General features: G+C 42.9%; 11 protein-coding genes across 11 annotated transcripts in view; 5 read left to right on the plus strand and 6 right to left on the minus strand.

The window, feature by feature from the left end:
• Positions 1-469: 469 nt before the first annotated feature.
• On the plus strand, positions 470-1,622 carry BBA_00077 (tat pathway signal sequence; the record flags this gene model as incomplete). The annotated part of the gene is made up of 6 exons (XM_008595174.1): positions 470-710; positions 764-892; positions 1,008-1,120; positions 1,184-1,271; positions 1,334-1,446; positions 1,512-1,622. The coding sequence occupies 6 exons, from the start codon at positions 470-472 to the stop codon at positions 1,620-1,622; spliced, it is 795 nt and encodes a 264-aa protein (XP_008593396.1).
• Positions 1,623-2,184: 562 nt separating this feature from the next.
• On the plus strand, positions 2,185-3,096 carry BBA_00078 (uncharacterized protein; the record flags this gene model as incomplete). The annotated part of the gene is made up of 4 exons (XM_008595175.1): positions 2,185-2,442; positions 2,509-2,584; positions 2,675-2,811; positions 2,869-3,096. The coding sequence occupies 4 exons, from the start codon at positions 2,185-2,187 to the stop codon at positions 3,094-3,096; spliced, it is 699 nt and encodes a 232-aa protein (XP_008593397.1).
• Positions 3,097-10,377: 7,281 nt separating this feature from the next.
• On the minus strand, positions 10,378-11,970 carry BBA_00079 (LysR family regulatory protein; the record flags this gene model as incomplete). Its single annotated transcript, XM_008595176.1, has 1 exon — positions 10,378-11,970. The coding sequence occupies one exon, from the start codon at positions 11,968-11,970 to the stop codon at positions 10,378-10,380; it is 1,593 nt and encodes a 530-aa protein (XP_008593398.1).
• A 1,299-nt stretch (positions 11,971-13,269) lies between these two features.
• BBA_00080 (uncharacterized protein) lies at positions 13,270-13,800 on the minus strand (the record flags this gene model as incomplete). The annotated part of the gene is made up of 1 exon (XM_008595177.1): positions 13,270-13,800. One exon carries the CDS (start codon positions 13,798-13,800, stop codon positions 13,270-13,272), a length of 531 nt encoding a protein of 176 aa, XP_008593399.1.
• Positions 13,801-14,169: 369 nt separating this feature from the next.
• Positions 14,170-15,652, minus strand: BBA_00081 (uncharacterized protein; the record flags this gene model as incomplete). Its single annotated transcript, XM_008595178.1, has 3 exons — positions 14,170-14,259; positions 14,321-15,390; positions 15,610-15,652. 3 exons carry the CDS (start codon positions 15,650-15,652, stop codon positions 14,170-14,172), a joined length of 1,203 nt encoding a protein of 400 aa, XP_008593400.1.
• Positions 15,653-16,596: 944 nt separating this feature from the next.
• Positions 16,597-17,223, plus strand: BBA_00082 (uncharacterized protein; the record flags this gene model as incomplete). Its single annotated transcript, XM_008595179.1, has 2 exons — positions 16,597-16,630; positions 16,691-17,223. The coding sequence occupies 2 exons, from the start codon at positions 16,597-16,599 to the stop codon at positions 17,221-17,223; spliced, it is 567 nt and encodes a 188-aa protein (XP_008593401.1).
• Positions 17,224-19,353: 2,130 nt separating this feature from the next.
• BBA_00083 (uncharacterized protein) lies at positions 19,354-19,764 on the plus strand (the record flags this gene model as incomplete). Its single annotated transcript, XM_008595180.1, has 1 exon — positions 19,354-19,764. The coding sequence occupies one exon, from the start codon at positions 19,354-19,356 to the stop codon at positions 19,762-19,764; it is 411 nt and encodes a 136-aa protein (XP_008593402.1).
• A 1,268-nt stretch (positions 19,765-21,032) lies between these two features.
• On the plus strand, positions 21,033-22,070 carry BBA_00084 (Peptidase M64, IgA; the record flags this gene model as incomplete). The annotated part of the gene is made up of 1 exon (XM_008595181.1): positions 21,033-22,070. The coding sequence occupies one exon, from the start codon at positions 21,033-21,035 to the stop codon at positions 22,068-22,070; it is 1,038 nt and encodes a 345-aa protein (XP_008593403.1).
• Positions 22,071-22,456: 386 nt separating this feature from the next.
• BBA_00085 (Orf2-like protein) lies at positions 22,457-23,188 on the minus strand (the record flags this gene model as incomplete). The annotated part of the gene is made up of 1 exon (XM_008595182.1): positions 22,457-23,188. One exon carries the CDS (start codon positions 23,186-23,188, stop codon positions 22,457-22,459), a length of 732 nt encoding a protein of 243 aa, XP_008593404.1.
• Positions 23,189-24,417: 1,229 nt separating this feature from the next.
• BBA_00086 (uncharacterized protein) lies at positions 24,418-25,317 on the minus strand (the record flags this gene model as incomplete). The annotated part of the gene is made up of 3 exons (XM_008595183.1): positions 24,418-24,555; positions 24,626-25,042; positions 25,126-25,317. 3 exons carry the CDS (start codon positions 25,315-25,317, stop codon positions 24,418-24,420), a joined length of 747 nt encoding a protein of 248 aa, XP_008593405.1.
• A 485-nt stretch (positions 25,318-25,802) lies between these two features.
• The window catches only part of BBA_00087 (uncharacterized protein), a gene marked incomplete at both ends in the record, with an annotated part of 1,133 nt that continues 1,007 nt past the window's right edge, over positions 25,803-25,928 (minus strand). Inside the window, one exon of the mRNA XM_008595184.1 lies at positions 25,803-25,922. Coding sequence (XP_008593406.1) covers positions 25,803-25,922 — 120 coding nt within the window. The remainder of the gene's footprint in view (positions 25,923-25,928) is intronic.

Here is a 25,928-nt window from a genome sequence, read left to right on the forward strand (position 1 = left end):
TTTTGAGAACTGTAATCCTGAAAATGATTCAGATAAAGTAAAATAATGTACCAATAGTTTGCTTAGGCTATTGTTAGATATTACCCATGACCGAAGTTTACACTGGTGATAATACTTACAGCGAATACCGCCTTATAGCAATGTTTGCCATCAAGCAGGACGGGCTTTACAGCGCCAGCAGAGGGCCCGCAGGGATGCTTGATGCAAACTTTGTACAAGTCGGCTGAAATCTACGCTTCAGTGTTGTTTTACAAGTTTAATAGTGTGATTCAATTAACCTGGCTGCTTATGCCAACAACTTCAAGCACGCCCTAAATGTCGTGTAGCTTTTTTTTTTTTAATTAGATTACGAGACTACGTCAACTACCAAAACTCTTTCCACTTCCTTGGATTTTTCTAAATCGTCACCATCGGACATCATCTCATTCATCACATACAATACACCTTGTTTCGGCAAAATCGCTTGACAATGTCGGATTCAAAGCATGATGGTTACTCGGAAATTATTAACGAAGAAGAGCATGATGCTTTTCTCGATAATAGTTTCCGAGGCCGTGCAAAGACAAAAGGTCTAGCCATAGAGTCTTGGATACTGTATGCCTCTTTATCTTTTATATTACTCTTCGTCGGAGGTGTAATTGGCTACAATTTAAGACCGTCTACAGCTGGTAGTGGCCTCGCGTTTGCGGACACGTCCCAGCTCAACATCTGTACGTTACCCATCATCTCAGAATTTCATCAGTTATGTAAACTTATTGATTAGACAATGGCGTTGATTTCCCGCCCTTTGAACAACGTTTTAATGGCTCATTGTTCAAGAGAAGCCCATACAGCGGTCCTCCCACCCCTGAGATGGACAAGACTTGGGGCCGTTATACGGAAATGGGAAGCAGTATGTTGGTCAAGATAGACAAAGGTTCGCAATTCCTTTCTTTTGCGCCTTTCTAATCAGCTGTTGGTCGCAGGATCAATGCCGGATTACCCTCCTATACTGAACATTTCAACAGATGATGCGCGAGCATCGACAAGCTATTCGCTTGAGACGGCTGTTCATCTAGAGGAAACGCAGAATATTGGTTACATGGCGAGCCTTGGTCTCTTTCACCAAATTCACTGTCTGGTAAGTTAATGCTCAATTAATGCCTCGCCAGGAATTACGTTTCTGATAGTCTATTTGCCGCAGAACATGCTCCGAAAGTTCATCTACCTCGACTATTACAAAGAAAAGACCCCTGATTGGTTCTCGCAGCCATATCTACGAGCACATGCAGGTAACTTGATGCCGCACCTGTCAAATTCTCTATTGCAGTCTAACATGAAATTCTGTTTCAAGATCACTGCGTCGATATGATTCGCGAAGCTATCATGTGCCACGGAGATACAAGTCTAATTGTCTATCATTGGATCGACGGCTACAAGGATCCAGTTCCCGATTTCAGCACCATGGTACGTTCCACGAACTAGAAGCCGCACATGTTGTAAGCCCGCAGCTAAACTTGCATCTGTCTCAGCACACCTGTCGTAACCCGGAGGCCATTCTGTCTTGGATGCAAAAGAACCAAATAATTCTCAGCAAAGCAGTGTACAAACATGGAGAGAAAGATCTGCCAGAGATTTTCTGAAAGGAAATCATTATTATAATAGTTTCAAATTCAGATTCTGTAGACGTTGTTGTGAGTCGAACAATAGTGAAGGCTTTCTACTGGCCAAAAAGTCATATTTTACAGACCCAGCGCTGAGCTTGTCATTGTACGCTCACGGATAAATGCAAAAGAAACCTGAAATGTCACACATAGACCTCTATCGGATGAATCATGCCCATGTAAGTGTTTGAGCCAGAATCCCAGTGACTGTGGCGTAAACAGATCAAAATTCTGCATGGCGTGATGTTTCTCTTGTAAGTAAAAGTTTGTAGGTGGCGTCGTTGAGGTTGGTCGTGCATCAGCCCACAGTCTTCAGCGGTTTGCACAACTAACAAACAAGACCCAACCCTTGCTCGGCGAAAGAACACGAAGCAAATACAATTCTAATACGGTAGCGCAACTTGGAAGACGGAACAGAAATAGAAAGAGATTTTTTTTGCTTGGCTTAGTTAAGCTGCGATCCACGTTCCTCTACCTCACTCTCGCTACCTCACCTTTGCAGTGCTAAACGGTGCCCCCGAATTACCAAAGCAGCCACAATATGCGCACGTCGTGGTTTTTAGCTGCAAGCAGCAACGAATCTCCCGAATACCAAAAACTTGCCGTCAATGAGGGACTCGCAGAAGACAAGTCCGAGTACAAATGGAAGTCTCGATTTCAGGCAATGACTGCAGTCTACGTTCTCACTACGCTTTGCCTTGTTGCAGTCTACAGTCTCCGCGCAAAGAGTAAGATTGAAGTTGAGTGGGCTTTACCGTCAGATGTCATCTTTGGTCACAGTAAGGAACGGTCCTTCATGGTGTACTGACGAAAGCTAACACGTGGCACAATCCCGAGGGAGAGAGTCTTGTTCACACCGGACCAGTCCTACAGCGATATATTCCCAGGCTCTGCCACGTCGAATCTGGAAAATGCAACGCTCTGGGACGCTTTACAGCCAAGTATGTGATTTCCTGTTGCGTGAAATTCTTTTCTCCTACGCCGCTGGGATTTTTCGAGCCTGGAAGCAGCTAACGTTGAACTGAGTGCAGTTGGTGGAGGGTTGATTGCAGTGTCTGATCCCAGAAAGCTTGGGCTTGTCGGCGGGCTTCCTCTGGGGAAGGGAGCAGACGAGGAGAGGCCCCGTGAAGCATACGGCATCTCCATGTTCCATCAGATTCATTGTCTTGTAGGTTCACTCCATGATTTTTGCCTATGATCAACCCCTGACGCCTAGCCCTTCAAGGTGGCAATCAGGACTGCTATTCGAACTCGCACCTTTAATGACCAGCATCTCGACCACTGCCTCGACTACCTTCGACAAGCCATCATGTGCACAGGAGATACAACTCTTGAAATGGTTATCAAAGACGACAGTGGGGAATTCAAGGCTGAGATTGATGGTTGGGGCACTGTACACGAGTGCAGGAGTTGGCACATGCTCTTTGAGTTTGCTGAGAGGCAGCGCGCGTGAAGATCGTCGGCGACCAGCGAGACCAGTACGGCAGTATATAATTAATTTCCCATTATCTCGGCCTAATTTGTGAGATTCAGGTATATATCTTGGCAAATCGCGCATATTAGTTACACGTGCGAGCAAATAAGTTAAAGTCTAGCTCAAGGACGGCTGTTTATAGTTCTTTTAACTACAGGATATAGTACCTCCCTAAAAGCAGTATAATTAAAATGATTTATTAAATTTATTAAGTAATTACACATATTATCTATTATAAGTTATTTTAACTTTCTAACTTTCTTACTTAATAAATTTAAAGAGTTTATATAATATAAGAAAAATAAGAAAAACTTCTATATTAAGAGAAGAATTTACTACCTTAATATAATAGTTATATACTTATAAAAGATATTATGCTTCTAGTAAGAAATTACTTAGAACTTATCCTCTCAAGTTAAATATATTCTTAACTACTTTAGTTCCAGGTGTAAGAGTTATAGCTTTTAATTTTGATTTTTATTTAACGTCTATAGTGTAGCTCTAGTGTAAGCAAAGAGACGTGCTAGCTATGCTCTATAGATAAACGTGCCGCCGTTTTGGTTAGCGTGACGGGGCGCGTCTAGAGGCGCGCCTACGTTCTTACTAGGGGCTAATTATATTAGCTTCTTAACCTAAACATCCTCCTATAATAGCAGCTACGCGCTAATTAAGATAGAACTGCTTCTTCTTAATTAGTAGTTTTTATTATAGGTAGCTTCTATTAGCGGAGAGTTACCTATACTATTTATAGCTTTATTTCTATGCTTTAGGGGTTTTAACGCGTATTACTATATAATAAAGGAAATAATTAGGGTTTTATAAGTAGTTAGTGTTACTTAGGCGGTTTATTTATCTCTTAATTACTAGCTAAGAGTGTCTTCTATTCCTTAGTATCACTTATTAATCTTTATATAATAGAAGTTAGCGAGCTTTATATAGGTCTAGAAGGATCTACCTAGGTATCTTTATATTATAGCTTTAGGTTTAGGGGTAAGCTAAGGCCTAAGGCTATAGGGGATTTTCCTATAGTAGAAGAAGTAGGTTAAAGACTTTTAGCGCCTATATAGGTAATTAAGTTTAGCGTCTTTATACTTAAAGTACTTATAGTAGTTAGTAAAGTCTTTATAGTAAGTCCTTATAGCTAGGAGATACCCTAGCTATTATTATTAAAGTATTAGCTTAGGGAGCTTCTTTAGCTTTACTTTAAGTTATAGCTTATAATAGCTTTTATAGTTAACTATATCTTACTATTACTAAAATATAATAGTAAGAAGACTATATATATAGTGCTTAGAGTAGGATATTATAGGAGGGTTCTCTCTTATAGGCATCTTAGTACCTTTTTTAGTAAGCTAGTTAGCTAGCTTATTACCTTTAATTCTAGTATAGCCTAGGCACTAATATATATAGATTATACCTAAGTTTATATTACCTATCTTCTAAAATATATAGAATGTTATTTATAATAATAATAGTGTTATTATACTTATATAGTTAATAACTAAGGTGTTATTAATATAAATAGTAATCTTTTCCTTTTAGTGTTATTATATAATTATAATATAGAGGCCTTCTAAGGTACCTCTAATCTTAGTATTAAACACTTTACCTTTACTAATCTATCTACGACCTTACGTAATAAGTCACTATTATTAATAAATAGTATACCCTTATCCTACTATATCTCTTTTAGTTTTAGAGCTATTATTATAGACTACTAATCCTATCTAAGTCCTACTCTAAACTTATATTTACTTAATCTAATATTCTTTTATTAGGCGGCTCCCTTTACTTTCTATCTAGATAGTATTAGAGAAGTGTTAGGGGATTAGGCGTAGACACTCTATTACTAGTACTAGAGTAGTATTATAGAAGAGCCTAACGCCTTTTATAGCTATTTACTATACTATAATTATATTTAGGTTAGTAGTGTACTAGATTTTATATTCTTACTATAGAAAGTAGTAGATAAGTGGGTGGTAAGTGTCTAAGCGCGCCTAGCGGTTTATATTATGTGTTATAATCTACTCTAGTAGTAGTTCTACTAGCGGGATGCTAGCTTCCTTCTATAGCGTGGTCTTTAGTGTTATTTTCTATAAAGGTAAAATTATCTAATAGGCCACTATTAGTGTCTTTTAAATAATTATAAGATATCTTTTTAATACTCTCTCTGCTCCTAAATACTAGATATCTACTTTATAGAAGAGTATTAGTATAATTACTACCTATATAGCCCTACGTGCTATAGTAGCTAAGATATTATAAATAGTATTATTTATATTTTATAGGTAATATATAACACTTTTAGCTTTTACTACCTACTTTAATATATAAATATTAAAGTTAAGGCGTGTATTAAACTAGATACTAAGTTATTATATTACTAGTTTTAGTTAAACTATCTAATCTTAGTATTAAATAGGTAGTAGACTACTTTATTTTTAGTTTATAAAGTATATTACTTCTATCTTATTAACGTTAAAGGTAAAGCCTTTACTTTATCCTTACTCTTCTATTACTATAATTATAGCGTTTACTTATATAGTAGTCTTATCTAGTGTCTCTTTAATAAAGAGTATAGTGGTGTTATTAGTATATTTATATTATTACGTGGCGCCTAAGAGCTTATATAGCGTTGCTATTACTAGTAGGTAGAGGATTAGTGAGAGAGGGGAGCCTTATAGAATACTATATAAGAGCTCTAGAGCTTCTATAGTAATATCTTTAAAGTAAATGTTTACTAACCTACTTATAAGGAATATTATAAGCTAGTAGATAAGGAAGATTAGCTAGCCTTACCTATATAACTAAAGTATAAGTCTATTTTATAAAATAGTATTAAATACTCTTTCTATATCTATTATTACTAGTATAGTAACTCTCTTAGTTATTTTACGTTATACTTACTTAATATTATATATAAGTGTAGTAGTAATATCTATAGTACTTTATTAGGGTAAGGCGCTAGCTTAATTTAGGTGTAGAATCTTATATTTAATAATAAGGTATAATATCTACTTAGTGATAATCTATTCTATACTTTTACCTAGGTAAGAGAGTAGAGAGATTAGTTACTACGTCCCTAGATTAGTAAGGTCGCGTTTATTTTACTTTAAGATTATCACTACCTTAGCTATATACTAAGCGTGTAGGTAGTAGCTATACTATAGGTATACGTTATAGATATCTATAATAAGGTAGTTAACTATTAGCTAAAGTTTCTAAAGTATATATACTATAATACTATTAGTGCTAGGGGAGGTATTACTAGTACTAAGGAGCCTAAATTAGGTCTCTTTATAGGAGATTTTTTAATTAAAAAGAATTAAGGTTTCTAGTATAATAGATAAAGACTAAGGGTTAGTAATATTATTACTAGCTAAGCGCCGTATAAGTTTAGCCTAGCTAAGGGCATAAGCTTTATTTTTATTAGTTAAGAAGATCTACTTACTAACCTAAATAAAAGGTAAGGATATCTACTACTAAGGCTTAAGCTAATATATAACTTTATAAATATTATCTAGTGCTATAATACTTATAATAATCTTACGCTAGAAGTCTTACTTAACCTAATAAACTATTTATTTAAAATAGATATATATATATTATGTCTCCTCCCCTATTAGATTCTTAGTTATACGCTAGAGCACCTAGAAATCTAATAGTGTATTTATATATTCCTTATTCTACTAGGGGTTTTTACTAGCCTTATAGTTATTTTAATAATAGCTATATATTTAGATTACTATCTTAATAATATCTATAAGTAAGGACGTTATTTATTTAATATTCTTATAGCTATTAAGTAATAGCTAGAGTAAGGTAAATACTCTTTTTATATAAGTAATAAAATCTTCTATTTCTTTACCTAATAATACTTTATATCTATTTATAACCTACTAAGGAGCTTCTACTACTAGTACTTTAATATATACTATATAATATAATAAACTTATTATAAGATATTCCTCTATAACTATAATAGCTTAGTTAATATTAGAAAATATTAGGTCTATTATAGTTATGTGTTAATAAGGTGCTGACTAGGTTATGTTTATATTAGGTTTATTTAGGAGGAAAAGCCCTTACTCTTCTACCTACTTAGTAAGTTTTATATTATATCTTAAGCTTAGTTAGTCTATTCTCTAGTAAAGGTAGTAGGTGTTTATATTACCTATAATAATAGTATCTATAAGGATATTCTACTATATAATAGCTATAATAGTTTTAGTTACTTAGGGGTTATTATAGGCATTAAGGATAGTAGTGTTATTAATAACCACCTATAGTAGGTTATAAGATAAGACCACGGTAAGCTACTTAGGTTATATTCTATAATGTTTTTAGATATAAGTAAATACCTATAGGCGTATTACCTAAGAGTTCTAGTATAAGACTAGTAAGAAGTAGGTAAAGCTAGGATAGTCTAGTACTTAGTAGATATCTTTCTTTTTATTATATAATAAGTATAACTCTTATAATAGAACTATATTATAGTCTTTTTTATATACTAGCTAAAAGGCTATATAGTATATAGATTTATACTTATTAACGTTTACCTAGAATAAGTGGAGTAAAATAGGTTTATTATTTCTAGGTATTAGACTATAGATAGGTATACCTTATTTTCTTTAGTAGTAACTATTATATAGGTGAAGATAGTAGTAAGTGTATGATAATGATTACGTTACTTAAGGGTTCTATAGGGTTTACCTATACTTGTCTTAGTATAGCTGTCTTTATAGAAGGCCGTTTTACTATAGTAAATAAGGGTATTTTTATAGTTAGGGGTTATAGAGTAGGTTTAAGGTTTTATGTGGTTAAGGTAAATAGCTATATAAGAAGGGAGGAGGGAGGTAGGAGAGGAGGAAGTAAGGTATTTTCTCTTATATTTATATCTTCTTTTATATATCTATGATTTACTTTATCTTTATTATTATCTTCTTCCTCTTCTTCCTTTTCCTCTTCTTCTTCCCCTTCTTCCTCTTCTTCTATACTATCCTCCTTAATCCCCCCTTCTTCTACTTCTTCTTATTCTTCTCCTACTACTTCTTTCTCTCCTTAACTTCCCCCTATAATAGCCTCCCTTTCTACTTCTACTATTATACCTATAGTTTCCTCTATGAAATTAATTTCTACTAGGTTATCTATATTAGGTTTCTTTACTATAGTGTGCTATAATTTTAGCTTAATAGATTTAGGGGCTTTTACCTTAGTTATCTTAATATTACTTATGTCCTAGTCCTTAGTTAGGCTGCTTATAATTTTATTTAGCTTAGGCTATTATTATAAGAGCTCTTATTACTTATATATAGCTTTACCTTACTAGATAGTATAGTTATATTTTATCTTAGAAAGTGTATAAGTACTATAGGTAGTGTGTTTTAGGAAGGTAAAGTATTCTAGTAAGCCTATATTATATAGGCTATAGTAGCCTATATATCTAGTGTTAGCTTAATAGCTTTCCTAGTTATAGGTATAGCTTTTATAGTTTCTATAGACTTTTAGTTTCTAGTATTATATAGGTATATAAAATAACTAATATATATTATATAAGATAAGGTATAGGGGTTTTATAAGCTAGAAAGAGAGATCGCTAAGGCTAAGGAGATAAAAGTGGCTCTTTAGGGGTTAGTTAAAATAGATAATTAGTATAGTTATAAGATTATTAGTTTTAGTACTTCTCTATTAGACAAGGTAAAATCTAGTTTATTCTTTAATAGCTTCTTTAATAGTTTACTTATAGTTAAGTTCTATACTATCTTATAATGTGATTATCTATAGGAAGTTCTTAATAAGGTATATATACTATTTAATATCCTTTTTTATAACCTTAAGCCTAACTAAGGGACCCTAAAGCTACTAGTTCTAAAAAATCTTTTACTAGATTACTATAGTTAGAGGGGTTAAGGCAAACCTTATATTAGTTTCTTTTATATCTAAGAGGTCTACTAGTTATAAATATAGCTTATTATGTATTACTAGTTAAATCTATAATAATTTATTAAAGAATTTTAAATCTTTATAGAGATAGATTAGAACCCTCTTATTATTTCTTAGTACTTATGCTTTATGTCTTAGGGTATTTTTAGGTATAATTTTATAATTTCTAGGTTATGTCTTATTAGTGGCATATATAACGCTAGTAAAGGTTATAATTTTCTTAAGTGGTACTATACGTAGGGTTTTCTCTACGCTATCTAATATAATAGTATAGTTAGAGGCTAGTGAGATGTTATTATAGGAGGTTACTAACTAGTATTATAGGATTATTAAGTAGAGGTACTATATAAAGTGTTTTCTATATCTAGAAGAAAACTACTTAGTATATTTTATAATTATATATAAGTACGTATATAGGATTCTAGTGTATATATTAAGTTAGTTCTAGGCTTCTATAATAAGGGCTTTAACGTCTATAAGAGCGTTATTAGTATCTTAGTTCTAGGTTACTAGAGGTATAAAGTGGTTTATATTTAGTTATTACTATTATTTTTTAGTTACTAGTTATATAGACTACTATTATATTAAGCTACTACTCTTAGTAAAGGGGCGAGTGTGTACTAGGATACTATTACGCGTGATTAATCTCTATAGGCCTTCTAATGGGTTAGGGCTTATAGAGACGTTATGCCGTGGCGTATCACTAGTAGTGCTAGCGGCATTTAGTGGCGTAGGCGTTATGCCGTTTAGCGTGTACTTTAAGAATTTATATAAATTTATTATGGTTTATTCTATTATCTTTCTATTCTAGAAATATAAGGTATGGCGTACCCTGTGATATAGATAAAAGATAAGAGTTATAGCTTTTTTAAGTAATCTTTCTACCTTTAGGGTAGTAGGTCTTTTTTTTCGCGTCACTTTTCATGGGCTACTGTAATGCAGGATAGTTAGGGCGGCGCGGGAGTGCTACAGCGCTAGCGAAATAGGTGCGAAGATAAGACTATACCTCTCCGGCGATTAAAAGGCAACCTACTCTAAACGTCGGGCACCTATTAGTGCTAGGTAGCTGCCTTAGAATTGAATTACCTTCTGCTTTATAGATTACAGCTTTCACAAGTATGGATAAAAATCTATAAATTTATAATGGCTAAAAACTCTTTCTACACTTGTATCAGTTGATATATTTTCGGATTTTAGAGTGATAGTATAATAATGTATTACACGTCTAGTAACTGGTCTTATCGCTAATCTACCGAGCTTTATTCCTTTCGAGTTCGACACTGTTAAAATTATCGAGACTCCAATTGCCAATATCTTCTACTGGTCATTGATCATCTGTAGCTGCTCATTGATCGCGCTGAGCTCCTGTCGCACCACCTTCCACTGCTTCGGCGTAAATGTAGCTGAGACTAGCATGTTGCCTCCCATGTCCTTGCTCAGAACAAAGACCAGGTTTCCGTAAGGCTCTTGGCCAAAGAGCTGCGCATCGAGAAGATGAGCCCTTCCGTACTCACGCGTCGACCTCTTGTCAGTTTCCTCGCGAGTCGAGCTACCATCAGCAGCGGCGGGCCGGGCAGAGACAATAGCGGGCGCAAAGTCGAGGCTGCCCAAGACGTCGGCTTTGCACCAGTTAGTCACGGCTACATAATCGGCACCGGGCAGGCCAAAGAAGAGCTGAGAAGATTGGCCCGACTCGACAGCCTCGCGCCGGGCGCGCGCGTAATAGCGCAGCTGCAGCGGCGTCGACTGCTGAGCTACGGACTGGCGGCTCTTGGCCGCAATGAGGGACAATTTGCCGCGCGCGTCGTTCTCTGAAAGGTCTGTATGCGCTGATGCCAACAGACTTGCCACGTAGACATCCTCGTTGCTTGTTGGCAGATCCGGCAGTCTGCCCCGTAGGTTGACCACATTGCAGATGCTTATGGCACGGGGCAGATCCTGGCTCAAGGCGACGACACGCGTGAACCACGCCAAAACTACGTCTCCCTGGCTGACCCAGGAAGGCAACGTCTCAACCAAGCGCCCCTTTTCGTCCCGGTCGCGAGTATCCTGCTGGGCGAGCTCAGCGAGGACCTGAGAATGCAAATACCGCAACGCCCTGGCCGGCAGGAATAAGAGCCGTCTTTGCAACTCTTCTGGCTGACCCTGGGATATGAGCAGCGAGTTGATGGCTGTATCCTGCTCGGCAATATCTCGAAACGACGACTGCTGCCCAGCAAGCGCGGCCTCTAGAGATATCATCTTACTCTTCAGCTGCCACGGCTCGTCGGATCCTTCCAGTTTCTTCGCATTACCTGCCTCAAACATGAGATCATCTTGCACCCCCACGATTGAGCCGACTTGCTCTTCTTTGCCAGCCAGAACGAGCGACCAGGCGCGAAAGAAGTCCGCCATCGCCATCGCATCAATCAGGATGTGTGGAATAGCGATGGAAACTATGGTGCCGTCAATGAAGGAGTTGACAAACAGTGACACAATAGGGGTGTCTCGGTGCTTGTCGTCTGACAGCCATTGCTCAAATGTGCTCGGCAATTGCCTCTGTGCGCCCAGCGCCTCCAGAGCTGGTCCCGTGGGATGCAGCGCCGAGAATGAGCCGTCGTGGCGGGGAAGTAGCTGTGCACTTTCGTGTGCATCCATAACCATGTCGTGCGTCTCATGTGTGTAGTAGACAGGTCGGTACTCCCCGGTGAGGACTCTGGGAGCGGCAATCTGAACTTTGCCATCTTGGACACGCCGCAATCGTCCCGCAAAGATTCGCCAATCCCCGATATTTAGAAGTCGACATAGCGACGTATAAAGCTTTCCTGCGTCGAGGGTGTCTTGGAACACGAACAAGGTTGTTAAGATCAGGCTACGCTCCACGCTGGAGTTGCTGACCCTGCTGACTGGATAAACAATGTCATTATCCATCACCTCGGATATGGCTTGGAAAGCCCGGGAAGGTAACAGAAAGGTTAGTCAAGTAAAAAAACGGGATTGATGAAAAAAAGTGGCCGAGAGAATCGACGATAACAACTAAAGCGCAAGGTTGGCATAAGCAAGCACTCGGGACGGAGCTTTTATATCCCAAGTCTTGGGTAGCAGCAAGCATTTACCTACTTATAAGTGTTTGGCCACGTATTCGTATACAGAGAAAGCTCTGACCCTCGAGACTGTTGTAGTGGGCTGAGTTGACTGTACTCTTTCTTTGCTCATTACACCCGGTGGCTTCCAACCAATTGGGTTCGTTGAGATTGTACTATAGACTGAAACCGATCCTTGCAAATACTTTGTGCTGCGTGTGCTGCAGTCATTGAAGCCGCATGATTATGAGTTTCCCAATAAGGTTAGTGGCATCTAAGAAAGTTCTGGGAAAAGAGCGAGTTTAGGTAGCGCTATGATCTATCCAACCAATACTTTGATAGATCTGTCGCATCGAAAATGGAGCCCCGACCTCGTATATACACAAGACCTGGCTCGTTTTGCAAATACGCGTACTTATGAAGGTCATGAGTGTTGATGCTTGCGTATAAAACATGTTTCTAGCAAGGAGGGGTGTTGCACTAGTTTGAGCGTTATTGAACCCGTCTTGGCCAACGTCTATATCTGGCAATGCCCGCTACCTACCGCGAAACTGCCTATTTGGTGGTTGCAAGAAGGCTCAGTGTTACAGATGAAATGCCACTTAGCTATCGAAAATTCTTTTACAAGAATGGCCAATACAAGCACAATGAGGCGATGGCAGGACAATGAGGCGATGGCAGGACAATGAGGCGATGGCAGGACAATGAACACGCTACGTTGTCTTGCTAAGGCTGACGCGGGAAGCGCGGATGCCGATGGCGGTTTGTAGGCATCTCTCGCTTGACTTTGGGACGTGGCCAGAGTACCAAGCTTGTTCGGTTTGGACAGATTGCGCCATGCTCGGATGTCTAGGAATCCGGTTGTATTCGCTAGAGTATTACGCGGATGCAGCACTTTACATCACTTTTCGGCCACATGTATGACGTCTAGATAAGCCTGCCATTCTTCGTCATGATATCTCCTTTCCTTCTCCTTAAGAGAATTCTTAACAATGAAGACACCTATTCGCAGCAGCCTAGGGCCAGTCCGTGACACTTTAACTTTAAGGTCAAGAGCTTCAATAGGTTGATTGACTGTTTAGTGCTTAGATTGACCTAAACGAGATTATATTACTAGTCTATTGTGTATCTCGGTAAAGCGCGCGCATTAGTTACACGTGCGAGAAAATTGCTCCTTAAAGTCAGAGTTGCAGGTCGTCTGAATATTGGCAGCCTCGTATTCTAGACTGGCATATATCTGGCAGCCCTCGCCTCCCATAATCCGACCTGTTTCTAGGTTTCCACCATAGCTAAGCACGCGCGACGCCATGCCTTCCGCGACGGCCGCATTTCGCGTGGGGTCGTTTAGGTTAGCGCCGGAGCGGTACTTGGAGTGTCCAGCCACTGCAGCATATCCAAGTCGGCGGGCGTAGAGATATGCAATCTGCTCATCAATGGCATTAATATACTTTCGAGCGCAGTCTAGCTCTTGGGTGCTATTGTCGGAGTTGCAGATGGTCGCAATCGGGACTTCCGACAGACGATTAAGGTCGTATAGTGGCTGGTCGTTGGAACCGCATTTGGCACCAGGGTAATTCTCGGTAGTGGCGTTTGGCGAGGGCTTAAAATGGCATTGTGTCTTGTCGAGGGTTACCGCGGTGGCCACGAGCGCCAGGCTGAAGATGACTGCGGCGCGCATTCTGGATATTTTTCGTCGACGGACGCAATGGTTTGTCAAATGTAAAACTCTGTTCGGAAAGCGAGACTTGGCAAATTCGTATTGGGGCGGAGCGGGAGTTCGCTTAATAAGCAGACCTCATCAATTTGCAGTATCTACAGTACACGCAACCACGGCATTAATACGACTGCTATATAATTACTAATAAACAACGTACGAGCTAACCTGAAGACGGGCGACTCGGTAATTAAAGGTATATTCAAAGCATGTCTCATTTCCGCAGTCGGTAGCCATACAGAGAAAATGAGTAGACGTGAGACTCATCCCCCCCTCCACCCTGAACTTGACGTTTTCAGGCATCCAAGGGAATGAATGTATGCTGAGCCACTCTTAGACAAGGACATTATAGCCGAGCTTGTATATGAGCCGACAATATCGCCCGCAGCGGGTGTCGAATGACTGCAACTTGCTGGCATTGCACTGCAGTTGCCTCTAGTTAGTATTGAGAATGTCTCGACCCCGTCCTTGGACATCAACTTACAGTGCAGCCGTCTCTTTTGAAAGTTGGGAGCCCGATACCCACGGCCGGTTTCTTGATGGTTTTTTTCGCGGCCTTGCCCTCAATTTCATCTACCTTGGCTTGAAAGGCGGTGCAGCCCTTTTCTATCTTTTGCCGTACGTCGTCATCGGCCGGCTCGTAGTCGTGAACACTATAACAAAACTCCAGTATCTTGTCAAGGCCCTTGCTCCATTTCTCCAACGTCCACCTCGAATATGCGCTCGAAGCAAACAGCGCCTTGCACCTGTCTTTGAACCAGTCCTCAACTGCCTTGTAAGGATTGTGATGCGTCTCGTACCCTTGACACAACTGCACGTCCTCATCAAGTTTGCCTTGCTTCAACAATTCTTCAAATCTCTCGTCGAATCTCTTATCCCAGGGGGTACATATATGATTCGGCCTCCCAGCAATAATTTCTTTGGCCTCTCCTCCTTTCAGCCAACAAATCAAGCTTGCTTTCAGGTCATTTCCGTCAATGTCGTCCCGCCCTGGACCTCCAATAGCGACCTGAAGGGATTCCACCGCATCGTCAAATCCTTGCAGAAGATATCCGACTACCGGCCACGTCTTGATTTCTTCATAAACATCCCGCGCATACGGCGCTAATAAACCGATAGCAGCTGTCTTCGCGGACGCAGCGGTCACCCGGCGTGTTTTGCCCTTTGGAAACGAGAACTTGCTCTTTGATGGCTTCGACGGCTTCGACGGCTTCGACGGTTGCGTAGTCTTGCCTACGCTGGGACAACAGCCCAGTTGCCTTTTTCGCTTGCATGGCCTGCACTTCTTGGCCGGTCCAAGCGGCTCGCCCGGTACTCTTGTCACTCCGATTTTCTTGTCCGGGTCGTACTTGGAAACCTGCTTAGGAATACCCAGGCCCAAGGGCATTTCTCGCAGAGGGGGCTTGGGACTCGTGGGAGGCTGCAATTCGCCGTTTAGCCCCCATCGTTCAATGCCGCGACGCGCTGCGTCGAGCATCTGGGTTCCTGGTCCATCTGAGGGTGGCACAGGGTTGATTTGCCGGTCAACAAGTGTTGCCCTAACGCTGACGAACCCTATGAGGGTAAGACAGATTGTCGTAATCTTCATTCCGACGATGCAACAGGATGCTGATGAATCAGAGACTTGGCTTGCCTGTCGATAAAATGCGTGCCAGATAGAAAAAACATTATTCTCGGCCTGACGACATGAATTTTCGAAGAGCACAGAATTTACCTTATGTATTAATTGCATTCGTCTTTACCAAGGATTCCAAATCAGATAGATACTAATACCAAGTCCCATCTCCGCGGGATTACCGAATTCGTGCAGGGTCATTACGAGTCAGAACTACACAAGCTCATCCTGCGTTATATACTTAAATAACCATATCATTAGATTAAAACCTCATATGGCATGACTCTTTCCATTACACTGGAGTTGTCAGCGCGAGTTGCGATGCCGGGATGAAGCCTCAGCCACACCGGCATGAACGTCAACTCCAACGCTTTATTGGCTCTAACTTCTGGTTAAACCCGTGCTGAATTTTGTCGCAAATTCGTGCTTGCACTCAAGGAAATCCAGGCACGCGACTCCAAGGCCGAAAACAAGCTACTACATTGTCTTTGCGTAGCCACATAAACGGCGGCTAATGCACAGCTTATCCCCTTCACCGTGTAGTTGCTTTCTAGGACAGTGAAATTTTCAGGCACATACACCTTTTCAATCAAACGGACGGTTATCATGCTTTTAGAATACTTACTGTTGATATTTGCAAATATAGGACAGAGTAGATGAGCACGAGTCAGATGCAGCGGGAACAGCCGCAACGCTGCCATATTAGCTCAATGTCGTCATCTGCCAATTATAGAGCCTAACATAGCGGGACGCGTTTTACATATCGACCTTGATTCGGTTCCTAAGCATGAAAGCTTGGCGCTAGTCAGACCTCGACAATTTAGCAAAGTAGATTGCTCATCTCCGGCGATTCAGCTTGCGCGAACTATGATACGAGACGACCCATTGTTTGTGCGAAAAGCGCGGCACAGGGCAAAGTGCTGCAAGGGTACTCTCAGTGGTGGGGGCTGCTTTATTACCACATGGAATCATGAATAATTATAAGCTACCGTCCACCACCATTGTATATAAATACCCTTGCCAGTGCGGTGGCATATCGAGTCTGTATTATATAATTGTCAACACTCTGGATCTTAAAATATTAATAAATCAGCAATTCTACTCTCAGAGAAAGTCACTTATTTATATATCTATCGTCGTTTACCATGGTTTACATTTATACCTTACTTCTTCTGAGTTGTACGCTTTTATACCATTTTTATGTTCATCTTTGACACTTTTGCTGACACCTTAAACTAGTGACTTGGTCTGCCCTTGGGGCGACCACTCAGAATGACCGCCGTGGAGTCGACGGCCTCTCCAGGACCAGAGTCCCTAGCCAAGGCTCGGCGATCATGGGTTTACATAGGCGCGAGGATGAGAAACCAAGTAGCGCTGCGATCAAGAAGCTTGAAGAAGATCGAAGAGCCATCTCGCCGGAGCTTGACCAAGCCTGGGAGAAAATGAGAACTGCGATTCAGGCTGCTGAGGATGCTATTTCTGATCAGCACAAGGAAATTGAAGAGCGGGCCATGAAGGCACTAGAAGCCGCTTTTCTGGCGTCTGATGACTCTATACCCAAGGAGATCAAACAGGAGCAGGACGATGCTGTTAGGAACTTCGAGGCCACGAGAGACGGTCTCCCCGAGGAGACAAAGTCCAAGCTGGAAGAGAACCGTCTAGCTTTAGAGGAGGCTTGGGAAAGAGAGTACGCCTCTGAGTCGGATGCCGACTCCCCCTCTGCGTCTTCTGTTGCCCCCGGCTCTACGGCTTCTGTAACGTCGGAGTTCTAAATGCTCTTGAAAAGACCACGCCAGAGACAAATCTTTCGAAGTCTGATGGGAATACCCCCTACCGTGTTCTTTGGGTCGGAATTCTTTGGGTCGGAAAGGTGATGTTTAGACACTGTTAGCCACGTCATCGCAGGGGTGAAGGGGACGTTTGGTGATGCGCCGGATCTAGTCATCTGCCGCATTTCTTTCTCTCAACACAACTCTTTTAATACAGCAATCCCTCAGTAGCTATGAGTTTAATAGACAAAGTACTTAAAGTTCATAAAATTAATTATGTCAAGGCCGCGCGACATTCAATTGCGACGAGACTACACTGTGGCGCCGAATGAAAGTGTTTCTTGTGATTGCAAACGACATTTTATGATTTAATTGTGCTAAATAACTGCGCCTGACTTCAAAGATATCAGCGCCAATTTATGCAAGGCTATCAATCCCATCAGAGCAATTCCTAGGGTCCCCTTCTATAATGCATTTTGAACCCCATCATGAATTGCTGCAAATCGGTAAACATTTACATTTTGAAGCAAAGTTTTTCAGCAACTTCCCAAAGTCGTCCCATTAAAAAGTATAAGTTGTATTGCTTCATATCTTCTTTCAACTGCCAAACACATTGGACTACATTACCCTCTCAAAGACGCAGTCTTGAAAAGTAAAATACTCAGCTAGGATGCCGCCGCCATTCAATGTTTCTTTTTAGGACAGTTTGAGAAAGACAAGATGATGTAATGGCGGCGGTGGTTATGCGGGGAAAACAGTGGCGTTTCTTCAGACATTCATACCCAACCCAATATTAGAAGCATGCAAGCGCTTCAACTTTCAGGCCCCTCCCCTTGTTCCGCCGAAACAATTCCAAGCAAAAGAAAAAAAAAAAACAAAAAAAAAGGCATTCGAAATATTATGCAAGATGCTTCTTTTGGCATTTTCGGCATCGTCGAAGATGCGGTGTGAATGTTTGCTTTACTTGCCCCGTGTCTCCTCCTGCCTCGTTACATCCAAGGGCCCTCACTACATGCCCGCCGCGCAACTACACCTACTCAAGTCAACTGGTCACAGCGTTATCCTACAATCAATGCTCCGTTAAACTCTATCATCTTTTGAGTGTCAAGAGTACATATACAATGTTTTCATGTAGATGGCAGGTTCTTGTAGGCCGCCTCGCCAGCCACCTCGTACTATTTTTCCCGTACTTCCCGTCTTCCCCCCACCCCAATCTAAGTTACGAGGTTTTTTTGGCAGACAATACCTACTACCCTGTCACACTTGTAGCTGAACAGCCGTGCCAAGGTGCTCGTCAACAAGCAAAGACATAGGCTGTGACTCTCTCTACATGCAAATTTATGCATGTAAATCCATTTTCAGCAGATGATTCCATTTCACAACAGCCAGCTACTGCATGTTATTGTTTGCCATGTCTTCATCATCCATCTACGGTACAAGAATGAAGGCTTGCAGATTTTATGTCTCATTTGATGTAAGACATCTCTTAGACTTGATTGGTTCCGTCTAGCACTGGTCTATCTTCAAATACAGAGACAAAAGATAAGGAGAATTATTTCCTGAGTGGGTGGCTTTCGGAGCAATACAGCCACCAGCCCACCAATCGGGTGACAAACCCGACCGCCAGTGATCGAGTGGACGGGTGGGCAAAACTAGTGTAGTTTCCTAAACGCAGTGTGTTATGAAATCCTAGATCAATACGATTAATTTTCTATACAAACTAGTCCGGAGAGCATCCTTTCTACGAGACTTCACACTATTTCTCTATTGTCTAGAATGAGCTCAATTCTGCGTGTCGGCGACCTGTTTTGTCACCCGCGTGCAGCCTACACGGCACGTACGACAGCCGTGTCTCGGATGGCCGTGTAGCTTCCAAGGCCTGCTCCTTGTGAGGACTTTGAGGGGAACTGCAGTAGAATCTCAATGCGGATGGAGCCATCGAGAACATGTCCCGCTATTGAGAGGCTTTCAAGTCCATGCTGACTATTTATAATTGCTCATCTGCCCTCCTCCTTATCCTGGAGTTGAGCTTTCATCCCGTCAGGTCATCAACCCAACAACAACTCTCATCTTTACCACTACACACAGTCAATTGACTCCATCAGAAACACCTTCAACCTTCACTCCTTCAAAATGTCATCATTGCTCGCCACCAGCCTGCTACTTGTCGGCCTTCTCCAGATAGCCACCGCATTGCCGGAGGCCCTGGTAACAAAGCCAATCAGGGCACGCGCCGACAAGCAAGTCTGCCTGGATAGCTCAGGCTGCTCGGGTAGCACGCCGCAGTGCACCGTGGATGCGAGAGAAATCTGGCCCATCTGCTGCGGCCAAGGCCAAAAGGCCTTCTACGGCCAGTGCTGGGACGTTCCGAACGACGACGACATTGATGTCTGCGTGGCCGAGAGCCGCCGGGAGGGCACTCTATGCAGCCTCACCCAGAACTACTACTGCGCCTGTATTCCTGGCACTATCCGTTCATTGTGCAGATGCTGCAGGTCAGATCAGGTCCTAGACCTTTATACTTCACAATGTGCCGATAGGTAAACCAGATCGGATGGTGAGCCTTCATAGCCTGGTGCAAAGCTGTCTTGGCGAGCTCAATCATAAATGAGAGAATGTTGAAGCTGGGGCAGATCAGAAGCGGTCAAAGTGCCGGCATCAAGATTGTCAGGGGATAAGAAAGGTGGCACAGAATGTCCAGAGATTATATAACAAATCTAGTTTTGAACTATATGGATTTCTACTATCAGTTAGTAAAAGTTTAAAGTAATGATGACATAAGAGTTTTATTAGATAGAAGATTAAAATGGTTTTAAAATTAATTATATTAAAGATTTTTAGGGACTGTAGAATAGATACTCTATTAAATTTAAATTTATAAATAATATAAAAAATCATATTATATCTACTTTATCTACGTAAAGGCTATAGAATATGCCTAGAATAATAATAGCCTTGGTTATGATCATATAAAATGACTTTTTTATAAACTGAAAGGTTTATGTTGGCACAGTAGCTAGGTGCTTACCTGAAAGTCTGCCCGCACATATAGGACAAGCCAGCCGATCCTATACGATGCTCGTTCATGTCCCTTTACGCTCTACTTGTAGTAAATGGAGTGAACAATGCAGCCGAATCGGTGCGGCGAGGTTGTACTTTTTTGAATATTGACTCCGTTTTTGACATTCGGATAGTCTGGTCGTGGCTGAGACACTCTCCCTTCAGCTGCCAGCACTATAGCTCGGGAAATACCACCTACCGCCGAAAATCACCAAACAAAAGGTTACTATTGGTACATGGTATGGTCACTAGATCCTTTGAACATTATACCTCCTTTAGTGACTATTGTAGTTGACCTGGTGCGATGCGAGAAGGCGTCGTTCTCCTGCTCGGCAGTTGCTACTAGACCGTCTCTGCCGCTCAGCGCATACTCATGCACTGCTCGTGTATGCATATAAGCACATTTGCCGAAATACTAACTCTGCGCCTACTACATTGACCCGAATATGGTCCAGTAAACGTCAAACGGTCACGAGAGTATGTGGCTGATCAATCTCCTCCTTCAACATAGTATAGCACTCAGCTGAGAAGCCATCGGAACCCCTCATGCACGAGAGTGAACCTTTGATAATGGATGCAGCACTCAAAAAACATCTTTTTTCACGGGCGCCCTTTTTCTATATATAGAGGTTCATCTTCCGATGCCATCGTCTCAGTTTGACCATTCTCCCATTCTTCCGTTCATCGCAGAAGAACCCCTTCATCGTCTCTGCTATCATAACATCATATTAAACTCTGACTAGTGCATCGACATGGGTTGGAGCAATTTCCAGCTAGCCGTGCCTGGCAGCAATTCCCTCTACAGCGGTATCGCCGCAGTCTCTCGCCATCCCAACACCATGGAGCTTTGGTCCATTGGCCAGGATGGCTCTGTCAACGGCGAATACTGGTACGCAGGCGCGATATGGCAGCGCTACCAGCTCGCCCCGGCCGGCAGCGGCTCCCCAACTGGTAATATCGCTGCCGTCTCTCGCGCTTCCCACACCATGGAGCTTTGGTTCACGGCGCGCGATGGTTCCGTACGGGACTATTACTGGTATGAAGGCGGCAGCTGGCAAAATTTCCAGCTCGCTCCGCCAGGGAGCGCCTCGCCCAGTGGCGGGATTGCTGCCGTCTCGCGGGCCCCAAACACCATGGAGGTCTGGTTCGCGGGGCTGGATGGATCGGTAAAGGACCATTACTGGTACGAGGGCGCCGGCTGGAAGAATTTCCAGCTGGCCCCTCCCGGAAGTGCCGCCTCTTCGGGAAGCATCGCCGCGGTCTCGCGCGCTTCGCACACCATGGAGGTCTTCTTCAACGGCCGGGACGGGTCAATCAAAGACTACTACTACTACGAGACGGGCGGCTGGAAGAACTTTCAGCTAGCGCCGCCGAATACTGCCTCGACAACGGGCGGAATAGCTGCAGTCTCTCGTATTCCAGACTCTATGGAGGTCTGGGCTATCTGCCAAGACGGATCTGTGCATGATTATTATTGGTACGCCAGTGAAAACGCCAATGGCGGATGGAGAAACTTCCAACTGGCGCCACCTGGCAGTGCGGCAAAATCGGGTGGTATATCTGCAGTCTCTCGTGAGCAAAACACAATGGAAGTCTTCTTTACCGGGCGCGATGGGTCGGTCCAAGACCATTATTGGTACCTGGGCAGCGGGTGGAGGGGTTTTACACTTGCGCCGCCGAATTCAGCTGCTCTATCCGGCGGTATCAAGGCCGTTTCGCGTGCGTCAAACACTATGGAGGTTTGGTTTGTTGGAAGGGATGGATCAACCAAAGATTATTATTACTACTAACCTCTAACGTGGAAATCTTCTCGGAAATTTGCGGCACCGCTTGATGCTCTTTCGCTTGATTATAGTAAGCGATATGGCGTAGCAGCACCAACTATTAATAGTCGTAAGTTAACCGGGCACAACATTTTAACTTTCATGATCTAGATAATGCTTAGTGCAATATATGGTTAGTTGAATGATACGCTGCACCTTTCTGTTCGTCATTCTTATCACAATCATCACCTCAAGTATAACAGCTGCCAATATTATCATGTCGGTAATATGTGTTGACTAATTCAGTAGAGCCTTGTATTCTAGGTTTTTTAGACTACCCGGTTCAACCTCAAATCTTTTCGTCGCGCGTACCCCGTAGGGGGCTCTGGCCGCCCTGCTCACAGCGTATGCGATTAATTAGTGGCGACATCGTCGAGCATTCGGGCCGCGTCGCCGCTAAAGTCAATCCACGGGTTGCTGCCCAGGTCCGCTGCGCCTTCGGCATTCGGGTCCTCGTAGCGTATGACGAACTCCTTGGGACCGTGTGCGTACGCCACAATCAGGCCGTGCTTGGCGTCCAGGAATGCGCCATGGGGACGCTTGCCGGGGTAGCTGATGCGCCAGGCCTGGGCGCCAATCTCCACGGCGGGCACCGAGAGCTTGACGACCACGCCGTCGGGAAGCCGGTAGAACCATGTCATCGGGCCGCCAGTCACCACGGTCATGACCTCGTCGATGCCGACGCCTTGGTCGGTGGTGTTGACGTGGAGGCGTCCGAAGCGCTTCAGCACGAATTGCTTGCTGGCCTCGTCCATGGCCTGCATGTCGTAGACCTTGGGATACGGAGCGACGTCGTGCTCCGAGGTGTTTAGGTTGCCACCGTCATGGACTTCGGGGGTGCGGCCGGCAAGCTGGATTTGCGCCAGAAGATCTTTGCGGCTCAGGCTGAACAAGGAGATTAGCTTGGCCTGTTCGTGCTCCGAGATGGCCCGGGTCTTGGACGCCTCCAGGATCGGGTATGCCTCCGTGGGGACGGGAACCTGGCTAGCGCGGACGCCCACGGTGCGCAGAATCTCATTGACGGCCGCGATGCCAATGGTGGACGGCCGTCCGTCGAAGTAGGAGAGCTTGAGATCTGCCGTCATTTTCGATTTTTTGTAGTGGGTGAATGACCTTGTAGTCAATGGTGTGAATGAGATGTGGGCTGTCTTTGTAAATAAGAAGACTGGGTTGTACGGCAGGATTGATAACAGCAAGCGAAATACGACAGAGGCATGTTTTTTATAGTTGGATGGGACATGAGGAAGTCGAAAAAATTTCTCCTCAGTCCCATGGTTCTTGAAACAACGCATTGAGCTTTCGCGTCTCGGCCTCCACGCCTTGGACTCTCGCGTCTCGGCTTTCATACCTTGGGCTTGCGCGACTCGGCTCCCACGTCTTGGCTTTGACTAAGCTGTAAGCATGGCATCAAAGCCGGACATGTCGCGGCGCCAAGTAACAGCATTTGATAATTTATAATGCGGTGAAGCAGGATATATTGTTGCACCAAGAAAACGTGGTGGCGATTGAAGCGACGAAACGCGAGAAAGAAGACTGTTCCCAAGTATACTCTTAGCACCCTTGGTTGCCAACTATACTCTAGCTATTTTCAGATTTTAGATCCTCTTATATCTTTAGGAGTGAGACTTGCACGAATTGTTACGTGATGACTTTCAAGGCGTAGTAGATAGTCAGTACTACACCAGGGCGTTGCTCTGTCCACCGTGTCATAGTGCGATTTTAAGGTTTTTACTCTATCTCCACCTCGCTTCCTCGCGCCGCGAGCCGGCTTTAGCGTAAAATGGAGAAAAGCACGTCATGCTCACAAAGTTTTAAGCCACTTGATTGAGACGTAGAGAGGCACGCTCAATCCTCGTTCGTCGGCAGATCTTGGCATCTTGCAGGGCTCGTTTATCTTCTTTTTTTTCTAGCACGATTAATGACGTATCGATTCGACGCGTCGTTGATAGGGGTTGGAGAATGGACGCGCCGGGGTCATCAGTGCTGGCCTAGCCCCATGGGGCCGTTGCGACTTTTTTTCTCTGGCATCAAGTACTTGACGACTTGACAGTCCTTTAACTTGGTTGATTGAGTGGTGACTTCGGACTTGAATTGAGAACTTGACTTGACAAAATGTCAAACTTGATTGGAAAATGCCAAGTTTGAGCTTGACTTGTTAGCCACACTGAGCGAGACTGCCGACCCTTGCTGGGAGAATCGTCAAAGTGCTCCTGGTTATGGATATATGCGCGGAGAATGGCGAGATCTAATTTTTCGATGGGTGTGCCTTCTCTCAATACTACATTCCCAAACAAACATAATTTCTCGTTGAGGGTCACGATGCCGTCACCGTCTGGATATCTTTGGGCCAGCATACTACAACTGAAGAAGGCTGTGCATTTTTTTTCTTGTTCTCGTCTTCTTTACCATCCGCAGTGTCGACATACTGGACTGTGATCTGGAGCCACGGACACTTTTGCTTCGTAGTCTCGTCTTTTTTGATGTCCTTTTTGATGTCCTTTTTGGTGTCGATGTTCCAATACTTTCTCAGCAAAAGCTCGGAAATCGCTATCTGGTGCCACAACAACGCCTTGGATGCCTGCCAACCTGAAAGTTCCCCCATCCGGTCTCAGTTCAGTCAGCTGCAGAAGGTCGAGTTTCTCGATATCGTGTAATGAAGCCTTCCTCGCGTAATATATCTTGTAACCCTCATCGGGCCCGTGCTGAGAAATGACGTAGTATGCTCGGCCGCGCTTGGTATAACGTAGATCTTTTCCGTCGCTGGGAGTGGTGCTAAGTGGATTTATCGAGGCCTCCACAGGTTCGATAACTTCAGACTCATAACCAGAATCGTCGCTCTCGCTTACGAAGAGACCTATTGCACCCTTCTCTCGCGGCTGCCGAGGCTTACCGCCCTTTTCTCCCCTCGGTTTCGCTTCATGCTCATCGAGCTGTCGCCACTGCTTTCGCAATATTTCCAGGTCTTCCGCATTTTGATTTTTATTTGTGCTTCCCTCCGGCTGTTCTTCTCTGAATCATCGACATCCATTTTTTCGTAGTGCTCTAATTCTTCTTCCAGCCCTTCGATCGCACGCAGCGTCGGCGTGACCTTTTTCTTCCTATTACGTAGTATGTCGCGCTCTGCCTTCAACTGCTCAAGTCGTTCTCGCAGCCCCGACATTGCTGCAGATCGTTGAGCCTTGGGCACTTTATATCTGGGTGAGATTGCAGGCATCTTGGTCTTTGAGTTCTGTTAGTTCTTGGCTACCAATGGAAGAAGGCGACATGTATGGGCTACTTATAACAACTCTTTGGGTAAGTTCAGCAAGATTATATCAAGAGTGTTAAGATGAAAGTGGATGGTATATAAGGAATCACGACTTGGACTTTACTGTGAGCAGATCTGTCATGTGAGAATGAAGCTTGTCACTACACCACACTACACTCGAAGCAAATGTCCTGAAATATGCCACATTTCCAAAGAAAAAAAGTTTTTTATATATTATTTTCGAGCTATAGAGTGTGCTGAGGAACTCGGCAGCTATACATCTATATCGGACAAGAATGGCAAGCACGTAGCCGCAGACTTGCACAAGCTAAAGCTTATTCAAGCGTCTTAACAACCAGTGGGGCAAACCATGCAGCCGTTGGCACCCATGATCGGTTCGCAGCCAGGAAATCTGTTGCAGAACTAAAAGATGTAAAGGAAGTGGTCAGTATTTATTTGCCTTGTGAACTGCGTTTCTTCTTCTTCTTCTTCTTCTTCTTCTTCTTCTTCTTCTTCTTCTTCTTCTTCTTCTTCTTCTTCTTCTTCTTCTTCTTCTTCTTCTTCTTCTCTCTCTCTCT

The sequence above is a fragment of the Beauveria bassiana genome (genome assembly GCF_000280675.1).
Source record: "Beauveria bassiana ARSEF 2860 unplaced genomic scaffold BBA_S00001, whole genome shotgun sequence".
NCBI lineage: Eukaryota > Fungi > Ascomycota > Sordariomycetes > Hypocreales > Cordycipitaceae > Beauveria > Beauveria bassiana.